This window comes from Asterias rubens, chromosome 11, assembly GCF_902459465.1.
Source record: "Asterias rubens chromosome 11, eAstRub1.3, whole genome shotgun sequence".
NCBI classification, from domain to species: Eukaryota; Metazoa; Echinodermata; class Asteroidea; order Forcipulatida; family Asteriidae; genus Asterias; species Asterias rubens.
The window spans coordinates 11,029,852-11,045,413 of NC_047072.1; the positions used below are offsets into that span (position 1 = coordinate 11,029,852).

The window sequence follows — 15,562 nt, forward strand, 5'->3', positions numbered from 1 at the left end:
GATCACATTCCGTCTGGCTTTTAAAAGCTCAAGGGCTGCTCCTTGTACATTCTGTTGCTGGAAGTGTTGAGCACTTCTCTTGAGAGTGGCTTGGATCTTGTAGTAAGCCCAGCTCATAAAAAGGATGAGCAACAGGTAGCCAAATAGAATGAAGAGCACAACTGTTACATTGTTCAATGTGTTATAATATGGGTCAGTCAGTGCACAATCAGGCCAGCTGGTATCATTGCTAGCATAAAACATGCGCCCCTAGTGTTCATCTTACACGTTCCGTTCAGTCAAGTCCTGTGATTGAAGCGCCCCTAGTGTTCATCTTACACGTTCTGTTCATTCATAGCAATCCAAACAATACGGTTGGGCCTTTGAGGTCGACCAAAGCAACCACAAAGCATGTCTTGAAGACCTTTCCGAAACTTCTTGTATCGGAAAACGTAAATGATGGGATTGATCACAGGGTTCAGGGAGTACATTACATAGGATATAAAATAAATTGTGTTCATACGCTCAGTGTAGCACCATCCTGCTTCTGAATAGCAGATGATACGAAAGAACAAATATGGTGTCCACAAAACAACCACTGCACCCATGGCAATCATAAGCATGCTGATCACATTTCGTCTGGCCTTTAAAAGCTCAAGGGCTGCTCCTTGTACATTCTGTTGCTGGAAGTGTTGAGCACTTCTCTTGAGAGTGGCTTGGATCTTGTAGTAAGCCCAGCTCATAAAAAGGATGGACAACAGGTGGCCAAATAGAGAGAAGAGCACAATTGTTACACCTTCCCATGTTAAATGTGGGTCAGTCAGTGCACAACTAGACCAGCTGGTATCATTGCTAACATACACCATAAACAATCTAGGGCTTGAAAGCAGAAGTGTCAACCCAAATGCCATGAAAATGAGCATGGTAACTTTTTTAGTAGACATCATTCTGGGATAGTGCAGTGGATACACTATTCCTACATATCGTTCATAGGTCACAATACACAGACCATAGCATGATGAGAACTTTGGTAAGTTCCCATAAAAAGCCACTCCTGACAATATGACAATAGATCTCATTACCAATGAAACTCTCTGGTGGCTGCATTGGGATTAATAACAAAATAAAGGAACAGCAATAAATGCTGTCAACAACAGCAAGATATGCCAGCAAGTAGTTTGTCATATTATGAAGGCTTTTGGTGCGAAGGATGACCAGCCAAGCTAGAGTGTTGAGAACAAATCCAACAGCTCCTAGTACACCTGGAGAGATATCATACCATTCAAGCATAGTTAGTATTAAGAACACTGTCGCTTGCCTCAGTAAAAATCAACTCCAATCCTAAACTGATGCTGTTAGTGATTGACCGTAGTTGTTAACTTTCATCAATGAAGAACTGTACGTGGATGTCAACAAGATCGTTTCTCACTTCATGTGTTGATCACAAACACACAAAATAAATTGCAGTTCACTAGTTCAAGTCCCACTCTAGTCAATTTGTCTTTGCTCAACCCCAAAAGTCAAAATAAATTGAAGTTACTCTTCAGTCTGATGGGCGAATGCAAACAGTCTTTGAACTTTTCTACTTCAAGTGATGTTGCTAAGAATCTTCAGTACTTCTGTTTGCTGCTGAAATGTTGTTTTTTGTACAGCCAAACTGAGAACAAGTCTAAGAGAACAAGTCCAATGTTGACAGCAATCATAACTAAATGATGAAGTCTAGGATGGTCAGCCAAAGATCTCACAGTCTGCTCTCTGATGTTGTTCCTTGAAACTCTGGTTTCTTTCTGAGTTCTCATCACTCTGCATTACAGTTTTGATATCAATCTCCATCCAGGTGAATGCTGGGCCCAATTTCATAGAGCTGCTGAAGCAGCACAAAAATGCTTAACAACTGTCTGCTAAGCAGAAATGAACAGGATACCAGTCATAACATGTACATGTGACACTGTGGTTTGGCTGGTAACCTTACACTCGTAAGCAGAATATTGTTTTGCTTAGCTCCTTTTTGTACTTAAGCAGCTCTATGAAATTGGCCCCTGGTGTTTCTAGGACCGGGTTTCTGTTACATTATGTCATTGTACATGAACTTGATTGGATTTGGTTTGACTTATTGGAAACCTGGTAATGATATATTGACATTGATTTATGTACCTGTATTACACAAAGTTTAATTGCTTATTTCATAAATATTGGGAGATACATTGGATACGGATAATGGGACAAGTGATATCCCATAATTGTCACTTTGTTTGAATTCACCTGACAAACACAAGTGTCAAATAACATACAAATCAAAGTTTAATGATTGAAAAACAAATTACTCCAAACCACACATTGAATTTGTACAATATATACATCATTGGAAGCTTCTGCAAACAACTGGAGAAACATTCCACAGGTACATGTATGACCCAAATCTTCCAGTTCAAAGCGGAAGTTGAAGCAAAAAGTCTTGAATCTTGAGACATGAACCATGAGGTCACTCAGAATGAAACTCAATTCAAGGATCAGCAACATGAACGCATTTTTTTTATGTCACAAAAACAAAAGTTCTTGAAGTTCCTCCTATTATTATTACATCTTTCTTGTCATGAAAAATGAAACCCTTGAAAAATGACAAGCACTGTGACCCGAAGGGTGGGAGGTGAACCCCAGATAGGGAAATCTTGCATTCGGGTTGTGACTGAAAACCCAGTCCACATGCAAAGCGTTGGCCCAGGATTTGAACCACGATCCACAGAGGTGAAAGGCGGGGAAGTATGAAGAATAAAACCAAGGAGAGTGCTATGTATAGAGGTACCGGTATATGTAAATATTGGAACGTGTACAGTCCTACATGGATATCGCATGGGAATAAACCACAGATAAACTTTAAAAGAATATTTTGTTGCTGTTTGTTTTAAAACTGAAATGTAATATGATTACAATTTGATTTGGGAAGTATTACAAGGGCTGTGCCTCAATGAACTCTCTATAAATTAAAAAACTGTTGCATTTTCTCATTATCTAATAGCAGCTTTGTTTTCTAGAATGAGTAATAAATCCATGTACAGCTAATGAGCTTGATTCTTCTCAGTCATAGTTCAGTTTTTTGATGAGGATCAATGTCAGTTGTAGATTCATGGATACAAATTAAAACATTCCTGGCATAATTCCATGAACAAAATGAGGCTTCTGACATGACATGCATGAAGTGCGTTTGATTTCTAAACAGAAATGTTTTAAAGACACTGAACACTAAGGGTAATTGTCAAAGACCAGTCTTCTCACTTGGTGTATCTCAACCATGTCAACGTATGCATAAAGTAACAAACCTGTTACAAGATAACTACGAAAGAAAAAAGACCCTTGTCACACGAAGATATGTGCTTCAAATGCTTGATTTCGAGATCTCAAAAATCTAATTCTGAGGTCTCGAAATCAAATTTGTTGAAAATCACTTTTTTCTCGAAAACTACGTTCCTTCAGAGGGAGCTGGTTCTCACAATTTACACTATAAACCTCTCCCCATTACTCCTAATCAAGAAAGGTTTTATGATAATAATTATTTTGAGTAATGACCAAAAGGGTTCACAGCCTTTAAAAACGAGTCACTACTCTTTTATTCTCATTCATGAATGCCTTTTTGGTTAAAAGGCGTAGTAAAGTAAGAAACTCTATAAAACTATCAGTTTTCCGACGTGCTTGAGCTCTTTACGTCCGTGTGTTGCATTTTTATGACTGAGACAGTTTTTGGATATGCCTCGTGCGCGTAGTCTTGGTGCAAGACAATTCTCGTTTTCCTTTCACACACAGCGCGGCCAACTCACCGACACCGCCCGCATCGCCCTAACGAGAAACGTCTTGCACCAAGACTAGCGCGTAGTATCCGGTTATAAACAGAGCCCCAGCTGTTCATTATCAACCGTTTAAACACACCCACGTGACGCGCTCTCCACCAATAGGAATAACGAAACTGTCTGAGGGTATTTATGAATGACTATTAACTTTTGTTTAATCCTCAGTACTGTGGTAAAGCAGAACCTTCTTGTCCGATCGCAGTCCTGGATCAGTTGTGCTTTGAGCTCCACAAGGGTCACTCGGAGACCAGACTACAGCTGCTCTTATCCCCTGTTACCATCATGGTTTCGGACTCACAAAAGGTATGACTGAAATGAGGGACCCTAGACAACTTCTCTTTGAGTTTGATTTCACATAACACTAAGATTCATCTTAGATTCATCTTAAAGGGCACGTTGCCTTGGATCAAGCGTCTTGGTCTATGAAATGCGTTTGAAACCAATTGTTTGACATGCTGGATTGACACGTAATTGTGAAATACACTTTATACATGTACATAGGAACTAGTTGTCATTATTATTATTGTTGCTATTTTTGCTAAGGGTTAATTTTTATAAATGTTGACAATTTCAGAGAGGCGATCCACATTTACTTGACGGCCATCTTGGTCTGTCTGGCCTTCAGCTGCGTGGCCATGCCATGTTTTCGGATGATGGCCTACCAGTGGACAGTGAGACTCTGGAGTATGCCTGGCTGCTGGACCTTCAGATGGGGGTCCTGAGCGGCAGACTCACCCCTCCACAGGTAAAGTTTAGGGACTAAATAGTACCTTTAAAAGGTTTGGGTACTTTTTGTACAGGTAGGACACAAAACACAATGTCCACAGATTTAAATTTTACTTACACAGTTTGAAGATATTGATAGTTAAAAGCTTCCCTTAAAATATTACTTGCTGAGGTGCTGTCTGATGAGACGACAATTATTTTAGCATGTAAAGCATATTTTCTTGACATTATTTTACTCTTTTCTCAAAAACTACAGCACCTCAGCAAGTGATATGTTAAGGGAAGCTTTCTACTATGATTATCTTCAAACTGTGTAACTTAAAGGTAAACCTGTGGACATTGTGGTTTGTGTTACAAAAAGTACACCAATCCTTTAAAGGCAGTGGATGTACTCAAAATAATTAGTAGCATAAAACCTTACTTGGTAACGAGAAATGGGGAGAGGTTGGTAGTATAAATTATTTTGAGAAACGGCTCCCCCTGAAGTGGAGTAGTTTTCGAGAAGGAAGTAATTTTCCATGATTTTGATTTTGAGACCTCAGATTTAGAATTTGAGGTCTCGAAATCAAGTATCTGAAAGCACACAACTTTGTGTGACAAGGGTGTTTTTTCTTTCATTATTATCTTGCAACTTAAATGACCAATTGAGCTCAAAGTTTCACAGGTTTGTTATTTTATGCATACGTGAGTTACACCAAGTGAGAAGACTGGTCTTTGACAATTATCATGATTATCAAACGTGTCCAGTGTCTTTAACTGATGTTAAATTTTTTGTGCTGAAGCATGTTAAGCAGCTCTTTGAAATTAGGCCCTGGGCCCAATTTCATAGAGCTGTTAAGCACTCAAAAATTTGCTTAGCATGAAATTTCTTCCTTGATAAAAACAGGGTTACCAACCAATTTCCATTTGTTGCATATTGCTCAGTTGCTGGTACTCAGCTGTTTTTTGCTTATCCTAAAAGTCACATTGAAATTTGGTTGGCAATGCTGTTTTATCAAGGAAGAAATTTACATGCTAAGCAAGTTTGTGTGCTTAGCAGCTCTATGAAATTAGGCCCTGATGTTATTTTCCTCTCTAGATGCTCTCCCTGGCAAGCTTCCTCCAGCTCTTCGTCCACCTGGCCGTTGATCCCCTAGATGACCTCCAGCAGCCAATCACGTCCAAACTCTGCGTCCACATGGTCAAGCAGCAGCAGTGCCAGGTCAAGGAGGTGCTCTTCCCGGTGCCCTGCCCGACGGAGGAAGACTTCAAGTATCGCATGCTGAGGATCAGCCTCAGGATGGTGGATGTAATGCTGGTGGAGACGGGCTGTGCGTTACAGTGCCAGGTTAGGAAAAACTTTATCAGGCCTCATACCTCATAGAGGTGTCGAAGACGATTGCCTCCATACCCCCTGGTCAAACTGCCTTGGTGCCTTTGAAATGCTCCAGTAGAAATTTACAATTTCCTCTAGTAAAAATTTACAATTTCCTCAGTGGGTGCCCTTTACGGGATGGCCTTACAGTGCCAGGTTAGGAAAAAAATCGTCCTCCAGATCTTATACTTCACGGAGACATTGAAGGCGATTGCTTGTCTCCATGCCCCCTGTTCATTGCCACGGTGCCCTTAAATGCTCCAGTAGAATTTTACAATTTCCTCATAGGGTGCGCTTTACGGACTGTGCGTTACAGTGCCAGGTTAGGTATAAGTTTCATCCTCCAGGCCTTATACTTCATGGAGACATTGAAGGCGATTGCTTGCTTCCATGCCCCATGGTCATTGCCTTGGTGCCCTTGAAAGGCTCTAGTCGAAATTTACATGCCCTCATTGAATGCCCTTTTACCAAGGAGAAAATGCCGTGGTGCCCTTGCCCTTTCAAAAACGAACTGTACAGGCCTGCGTCCCCATTTTAACAATGCCAGTCGTGACATTTTGTATCCTTGGGCAAGACACTTTCCATAATTGCTTTGTCCTACGGATGGGAGTTTAGTTTCCAGGTACTAGGTACTAGTAGTGCGCATAAAGTACCCAAGAACACCAGGGAACAGTAGGGTGTTAACCCAGCTGTTTCTGGTTCACATAGCACATGAAGCAAGCACCTTTATGAACTGGTTTCCTTGGGTTTGAGAGTGATTGTAATTAAGTTCACTTATTGGGCATCCGTAGTTGCATTACTGAAAATAACAAATAATAATAATGAACAAATGCTGATTTTTATATCTAGATTTTCAGTTGGTAGAGTTGGTAGAATAAAAAATAATAACAATAATGTCTCTTTTCAGGTTGGTTCATTGTTCATGGGCAAGTGCAATCTACACAGTATGACTATAGGTGATGGCTTGAGCGCCACCATCCACCAAATAGAAGTCAGGCAGTTCATCAGTCAGTCAGAGGAGCCCAATGCAGCCTGGCTCGAGGCTTGTTCGGTCTTCTTTCCTGCGTTACAGTTTGACCTGGCAGACCTCCTTCAGTCCTCAAACTCTTACAAAGCCCAGAACTTTTTCCTGTCCCAACACGACAAGAAGACACAGCGTCTGTGGTTTCTGTGGCCAGAGGAAGCGGATGAGCAGGGCAGTCGTCCGCGGGAAATGTGCGGATGCCGAGGCGGCTGTCTGTTCTTCAATGCTCAAGTGAACGCTCATTCCAACTGGATAAGTGACTCATCATGGCAGACCGCAGTCACGGATAACGACAAGGACTACGGACACAGTATCCTTCAGCAGGGCCAGTGGATATTTGCGGTCTGCGACCGCACCCCTGTCGATTCTCCATCCAGAGAGTTTAAATTCACCCAGGGTTTTGTCAGTAGTACTATTCCAACTCTTCCTGGACAGGTCGTAGCAGGAAGTCTTCCTGTAGGATCTTCCAATCGTGTCGGTTCCTCGGTGAGCCTTCCTCAACCTATCGTGAAGCCACGGAAGACAGATTCTAGTTCTATGTCAGCACCTGAATCCAGAGAGCAGCCTTCCAGGAATCCATCCCTGAGCACGAGTAGTGCTCAAGCAAGTACAAACTCTGACCCTAATCTAACGATAAAGACCGAGTCAGACAGCTCCGTCTTTGAGCAGCGACACTTCTATATCTTACACGGCAGCTCTCACAGTTTGCCAGTAGAAGCCATGGCTTTGCAGGGCAAGATGACACCGGGCAGAAGTAACACGAGTGCTGAGGTTATCCGGCAGTACCGTGCCCTACCAGACTCGCCCCCGTCGGAACGTAGCTCTACTTTAGTCAGATCTGAGGATTTTCCTGATCTGGCAAATGTTCGCAATAGCCACGGCTCCATCTCCAGCCCCGCAGAGAGCGAGTACTACTCTGCTGAAGACGAGACACCACTCAGTACCACGATGAGTAGGACGCTAGTTGGAACTCCTTCCTCCTCCAGTTTTGACATTAACATCCCTGGTATTTCACCATGTAGTATATATGCTGACGAGACGCTATCATCAGTTTCCACTCAGCAAGTAGAATCACCAGATTATGCAAGAGGTGATGAAAATGTTAAGCGACACTCTTCCTCAGCTTCCTATGTCTCGGCGGCGTCGTCTGAGAGCAGCCTTCATCAACGCAAGAAACCGAAAGAGACCTCGCCACAAAGAACGACCACACAGCCACCGTGGGCGTCGACCAAGGCCTACTGCCACCACCTGACTCTCTGGGAATGCAGTGGTTGGGTGACCCACCCACCTGGACACACCCTGCAGACGCACCCTCCCTTCAGTCCTCTGTGCCCCCCTGCGACCACCTTGATCAAGGGGAACATTCCACTGCCTGAGTTTACAGTCACCCAAGCTGGTTTGAGATCAGGGCTAGTGAAGATGACCGACCTTCCTGTGAATGAAACAGGCCCTGAGTCTGAAGAGGAAGAGGAGGAAGATGAAGACAGTGGTGACAATGAGATGCATCTTGGTCTACCTCCTCAAGAAGTTCGTCGTCATTATAGAGTCCACTCATCGCCACCATCGTACCAAGTTGCACAGAGTAAGTCCACTATAGAACAAGACACTTCCGACTTAAAGGAAGGTGTATGTTTGGTTACTACTCTAACAATTAATGGTGATACTTTTAATTAGAAGCCTACAGCAGCTTTCAATAGTACAGCATATTGAGAAATACCAGAATCAAAATAATTTGTTTTATTTGACTTGCATATTAAATTAACTGCTTTTGTTTTCAAAAAGTGCCAAGACGTGTAAGAAAGGGAAGATTTATTTATAGCCTCTAGCTACCGGGCAACGGCAGTAGTCTAGTTGGTAAGACACTGCTCTAGAATTGCAAGGGTCGTGGGTTCGAATCCCACCCGAGTATACAGTGCTGACACACATCTGTGTATGGATATTAAAAAAAAAAAATGAATAAGATTTATTTCATTTGTCTCTATGGGTATTCAGTACATCAGTAGAATTTAAAAAAATTTTTGTCAGACTCAAAGTCAACATTTAATTTTTTTTTACAAGAAAGTACACAATGAGGTATTGTTTTTTATCTTAATATTCAATTAAAAATACAAGACCCTCGGACTTAGTTGGTCAAAAATTTCCTGGCCCAACATTAAGACTACTGGGGTGGATTTCACGAAGAGTTAGGTCTAGTCTTATCTCGAGTTAAGACGAGTTACTAGTTCTAACTTAGGACTAGCTGTACGTTTTTGATATCTCTTGGGACTAGTCCTACATGTACGTTCGGACTAGTCCAAACTCTTTGTGAAATCGACCCCTGGCCTCTGGCCTGTGGTCCAGTATAAAAATTCAAGCCCTCTTTGAAGTGAGGCATTCACAAGTTTACACTCCATCAAGGAATCTTCGATCAAGTTTCATGCTTCTCCTCATTGAACCCAAGTCTTGACACGCCTGGGGTGATGGGTCTTTTTCTTCAGCTGCGCCAAGCATCTATAACTCTCTACCACTTAATCTTTGTACCACAAAATTCAAATCTCTTCTCAAAGCGTATCTTACATGTATGTCACATGTTTTCAAGGGCTAATTTTTTCCAGAAGACGATGAGAGCATACTGATCGAAACGTCGAATTGATACTAGAGGTTCTGTACAGAACAACCCCAACCCATTAGAGATAGTCATTACATGGTGTTACCGCAAACCTGTCCATATCGTATTTCCACCATGCTAAGTTTCAAATTCTGCTTGACTAATTTTTTATTTTATTTTTTTTGGTCTTACTGTGCCTTGACAACCAGCAGAGTTGACATGTTCGCATAACAATGTCTTCAGTGTTATTATTAAATAATTATTTTTTATGCAAATTTGTAATTGTTTTGTGATTGGTTGATACTTTGCAGAGTCGAGTCAGTCCAGTAGCCAATCACAGAGCTCATCTCAATCTGCAATTCTTGCAGTCAAGGGACCTCTTGATGTATTACTTACACCACTGCTGATGCAAGCAATAGACAGGTGAGCTATTTTGTATTTATTTGTTTTTTTTATTTAATTGATATCCAACAGCAGATAACCACTATTTGCATGCATCATTTTACAATGAATAGCGACTATTGAGGCTGAAGGTGTAAAAAGCGCTATATAAAAACTGATTATTATTGTTGTTATTATTAGGTTAGTTATATTAAAAACACTGGACAGTCAAAGACCAGTCTTCTCACTTGGTGAATCTCAACATATGCATAAGATAACAAAACTGTGGAAATTTGAGCTCAATTGGTTGTCAAAGTTGCAAGATAATCATAATAATGAAAGAAAAAAAACACCCTTGTCACACGAACTTGTGTACTTTCAGATGTTTGATTTCGAGACCTCAAAATCTAATTCTGAGGTCTTGAAATCCAATTTGTGGAAAATCACTTCTTTCTCGAATACTACGTTGATCAGAGGGAGCAGTTTCTCACAATGTTTGTTACTACATCAACAGCTCTCCATTGCTCCATTGTTTTTATGCTAAAAAATGATTTTGAGTAATTACCAATAGTGTTCAGTGCCTTTAAATACATCTTCATCCACAGTGAGTACGGATTCATGTCAAGGCCAAAAACTTGACTACAAAAGGTACCAAAACCCTTTCAGGAATTATTATGTGACAACATCAAAGGGCCCCCCAGTAGGGAAGTGTGGTGGCATAGTTTCAGATTACATTGTAGACCCTATTACATCACCATTCACAGTGAGTTAAGATTCATGTCATGGCCAAAAACATGATCTGGGTATCAACACTGTTTAATCTAAGGCCGAACAAAATAATAGTTGTGTTTCCGGTTACCCGACCGTCCCTAGAAAATCACGCCGACCCTACATCTTTTTATTCGTAAAAACGATATAAAATAAAATCTTATGGTGCCGACCCTAAACCTCATTTTTGTGCACATCGTCCTGGATTTCTTCTTCGTTTTTTCCTTTATTTTTTTACTCATTCAAACATGAATGTCGGACACTTCGAACCTTTTCCATTTCGTACCTTGGTCACTTCGATCGTACCACCACGTAATTTCGTGAGCTAGCTCCTACAAAAGTACAAGTCGTTCCAATTCCGTCGGCAAATTCAGTTGTTGTGTTACATGTTCTATCAGTGTGCTTAACTTGCGCAAATTGAAGATATACCTACGCAAATTAAAACATTTACGTGCGCGAATGTGCACAATTTTCAACTTGCGTGATTACTATTTTGCGCGGTTCTGTGACGTGTTTGGGCTCGTCGAAAAAGGAGCGTAGGGGTGTTTCAAAAATTTATAATGCCAATTAATAAGCTAAATCTGCAGATAAAGTTGTAATTTGCAGATGAAGTTGACATAATTTCTGAAAGGGTTTTTTTGTGTGCGTATTTTCAATTAATTTAGGCTCCATTAATAATGAGGAAAGTGTTTTGGAAAATGTTTGACTTGACGTCACCGTGACCTCCAAGTCCAATGACAGGAAACTGTTCACAGTTGGGTACCAGGCAATGTAAAACGTTGGTCAACATGAGTGTGTTTTGAAAGCTCACTTGCTATTGGTTGTGAATTTGTTTTGCCCACTTACTGGCCAATCGGGATAACGCACATATTATTGTGGGTCAACACAAGCTTGGTGCCCTGCTTCTGGCTGCAAACACGTGTGATACCACGACGCTTTCGATCGTGACTCGACTGACTGCTCGAGGCCGTGTGTTTCCTCGCAGTATAGTTTGCAAGGCCGTTTGCAACATGGCGGCACCGGGGACAGGGGGAGTGTTCGCGTTGACGTGGGATAGATGCTCCCACAAGTTGACCACTACAAACATGATGCGATCGTTACCACTTGAATCAACAATAAACTCTGCATTTACATTAGGACACCCGGACACAGAAGACAAAATACAGGCCTTCGCAAGTACATCAAGTACCAACTTTACAAACAAATTTGATGTAGACTTGCTACTTACATTCAGTGACATGAAAGACATGGCAATTAAAGCCATCAAATTTCATTGTCTGACTTCGGCTGAACCAAGGCAAGGGCACAAACAATGCATTGAGTGGTGTTAATTTAGGACAAATCTATACATGTTCATGGATGTATTGTGACCAACACATTAACAGAAAAATATATGCATGATAATAGAAATATATTTATTTCATATTTTAAAGTATCTGGTAGTAGTTGTGGTACAAATGAATTTTATATTGCCATTTATTGTCTTTTGTGTATTTATTAAGAATGCTGGACTCTGATGCTGCAAGGGATCTTGCATGGTGTTACCACAAACCTCACATCTTTCACGGATTATATTTATTTATTTACGTACATATTATAAAACAGCAATAAAAACATGTTGGTGTTATTTGTCTTTGAAAGAATGGTGACATGTTCTTGTGTTTTTATTTGGACTCAAACCATCCACTTTCTACTGGTGTTAAGTCAGATACATGCATTGAATCAGTGAATAGACAGTGCTGATAGGTACTAACAAATTTGACATGGTCAGTCTTTAAATTAAGTGCGCAAAAAAAAAACATTTAGGAACATTAGCCTACCCTAATTTTCGGAACCATAAAAACTTTAAGCAAAAAAAAAAGATATTACCCCCCTACCTACCCTATTCCCATCCACAGTGTAATAGGAAACACAACTATTATTTTGTTCGGCCTAAATGTCTTTGGTTTAAATTCTGCTCTAGTAAAATTTCAACCCAAATTTATTTTTAAACCTTTTATTATTATTATTATTATTTATTCGACCAATACAAGGTACAACAAAGAAGTTACAATAGCACAAGACAGAACATTAACGGGGAAAAAAAACAATTATAAAAAAGCAAGAAGTAAGGAAAATAAATACAGAATTAAATAAAGGAATAAGTAAGGTTAAATTAAATTAACTTAAATAAATTATTTGAAAAAGAAAACAAAAGCAAAAAATAAACACAATAAGAGGGCGGCTGAGGGCGGAGCATGCAGGAGGAAAACAGAACCAAATGGGAACGACAACCAGAAGGAATAAAAAACAAAGACAAATCATGCATTTTTTATTTACCAAGACGGTTTGCCATGTGGTTTATTACTAGATTGTTTTGTTAATATTTCTTTATATATTTAAAACATTGATGTGTGTAAAGCACTGTATACATGAAAAAACCCACAGGCATATACTCGTGTGGGATTTGAACACACAGCTCTTTCATCTCTAGAGCAGTGTCTTACCAACCAGACTACCAATATTGCCCGATAGCTAGAGGCAGTTCGAATCCTATGTTTTAGCCGTGGGTACCGCAGCAGGACTCGGGGAAAGTACTGAGTATACAGTGCTTTACACACATTGATGTAAGCGTAAAAACCAAAATTAATATTTTAATATCCCTGATGCAAATTAATTTTTTTTTATAATATTTACACCCGAACAAAGATATTGACAATATAGGGCATCATAGTTCAGTTGGTAGAGCGTCGGTACATTAACCCGGAGGTCATTGGTTCGAGTCCCACACTAGTCAACTTTCTTTGTTCAACCCAAAATCATTATAATATTTTTTTACAGATACCTCCAGTCAGCTGAGAACGTGTTATGTGTCAGTCATCCAGAATGGATAGTGGACAGACTGCACATGCAGTGCGTCAGTGACGTCCAGACTGCCTTTGAAGATTCCAACAAGGCTGCCAGTCTAAAGAACAGTACTGAATCTACTTTTAGCCTATCAGTGTCCGTTCCACAGGTATTTAGAAACGTTACCTCTCATACAGTGTTATATATTTATGGGTGGTCGCGTTGGCAAAGTGGTATCTGTGTATCGGACTTTATGTCTGTGATACAAGGTTTTACCCGCTGTAGGGCACTGTACATGTAGTTCTCTGATGCACCAAAGAAATTGGCTCAGCAGTGTTTCTGTTAACAGCTTTTTGAAATTGGGCCCTTAAACCTTTGCAGTTTGTAAATGTCAGGCGAACCAAAACGTAAGCTGTTGCAATAATCTAACCTGCTAGTCATGAAAGCATGAACACTATCTATAGCATTATTAATATTGATGAATTTGTATTTGTCTAAATACTTCCCCCTCAACAGATCAACCTCCTAGTACTACAAGCCTCTACAGAATATAACGTCCAACTGAAGCGCCAGCTAGACCAAGCTTCCCTACTGGTTGGCTGCGTCAGCAACATCCAAGTCCAGCTGATGAACAGAATGACAGCGAAGCAGAAGGACTCCAACATACCCAGCCCGGGGCAGAGGAAAATTAAACTGGAGGAGATGCTCTCCGGGTCTCGATATGGTCTCCACACCTCCGACCAAGAGATGCCTTCCGAGAAGGTGGAGACAACGGCTATAGGACTTGTCAACATCGGCCGGGTGCACTGCCAGCTTCAAGGCCTTGACTGTACGCAAACCAAGGAGAAGCGACACAGGCATATGTCAGGGGTCACTTCCATTCCGCAGAGTCTGTCTAAGGTCATGTTCACCCTGATGTCTCACATGGCCAGCGAGGGTCAAGAACAAGAAGTGATACCCATGGCGCCGACCGGCGCCAGCCTCATGGAATGTGGCGTCGAGGGTATCACAATAAACATCGGTATGCAGAGCGCGCCAGTCACACCCCAGCCGTCAACGGGGGCGCCCTCCAGATCTCACTCCCGCCAGCCGAGTCAAAATTGGCAGGTCTCGCCCGAGTTTCACTCCACTGACGCTGAGAGGGTAGCACCCTGGAGTAGGACCCATAGCGTGACGGACATTCTTAATCCCGCTGCTGCCACCGATTCAAGACATTCGGATATCACTCTAGCTATGAAGAAGCAGAGCAGGGTACCGACCAAGTCTAGAAGTATTGATGGGAAGATGGTTATTGGGGCAATCTGGTTGCATGCCCCTACTCCCTGCAGACTGTCACATGAACAATCAGCAGGTGTTCAGTAAGTACCGAAAACTATTTAATGGGTGGTAATAATAATGATAATAATAGTATTTAAAATTTATATTGCACCCCTTACATACAAAATGATCCAAGGGGCAGAATACATGTTAAAGACCTGCTTGAACGAAAATGTCAAGTCGTGAACTTTGCTGAATTTCACTTAAAATGTGAAACAGTAACTTGTCTGGCTGGTTTATACTGATTTTAAAACTTTTGTAGAAGTTCTAGCATACACAATAGACACTTATCATGTGACGTCACGCGCTCAAAAAGTGACCTCACTGGAGTCAAAAAGCGTCCTCACTGGGGTCAAAGGAGGCAAATAAGTGGACAATAGCTGTTCTTTGTGCTTGAACACGTGTGTGTCAGCTTAGTGTCCGTGTAGCGTTTCGTGTTTTGCAAGGGGTCTATAGAGAATTGTCTGTCTGTATTGTGCTGATTTGTTCAAACTTTTACGGAAGTTTTAGCATACATCATAGAGAAATAAATAAAACTAAATTCCCGATTTGAGTTTATCGCTAAATGAGCGTTTTATTCTTCTTCCATTTTTTAATCAGAGTCATGCAAAATGTGTAAGTGGTTTTTCACTATTTTCTCGTGACCCAGATGACCGATCGATCTCAAACTTCACGAGGTTTGTCAGTGCATAAGTGATACAGCCAGCAACTGTTTTGTTGCAAAAAGCAATTCTGTTGTGTTCCTTTAAATCAAAGAT

General features: G+C 41.0%; 1 protein-coding gene across 1 annotated transcript in view; it reads left to right on the plus strand.

Annotated features, from left to right (window-relative positions):
- Positions 1-15,562, plus strand: part of LOC117296311 (transmembrane protein KIAA1109 homolog) — a gene marked incomplete at its 5' end in the record, with an annotated part of 78,793 nt that overhangs the window by 12,335 nt on the left and 50,896 nt on the right. Inside the window, 7 exon segments of the mRNA XM_033779159.1 lie at positions 3,987-4,124; positions 4,396-4,566; positions 5,626-5,874; positions 6,809-8,507; positions 9,824-9,935; positions 13,482-13,656; positions 14,004-14,845. Of these exon segments, the coding sequence (XP_033635050.1) occupies positions 3,987-4,124; positions 4,396-4,566; positions 5,626-5,874; positions 6,809-8,507; positions 9,824-9,935; positions 13,482-13,656; positions 14,004-14,845 (3,386 nt within the window).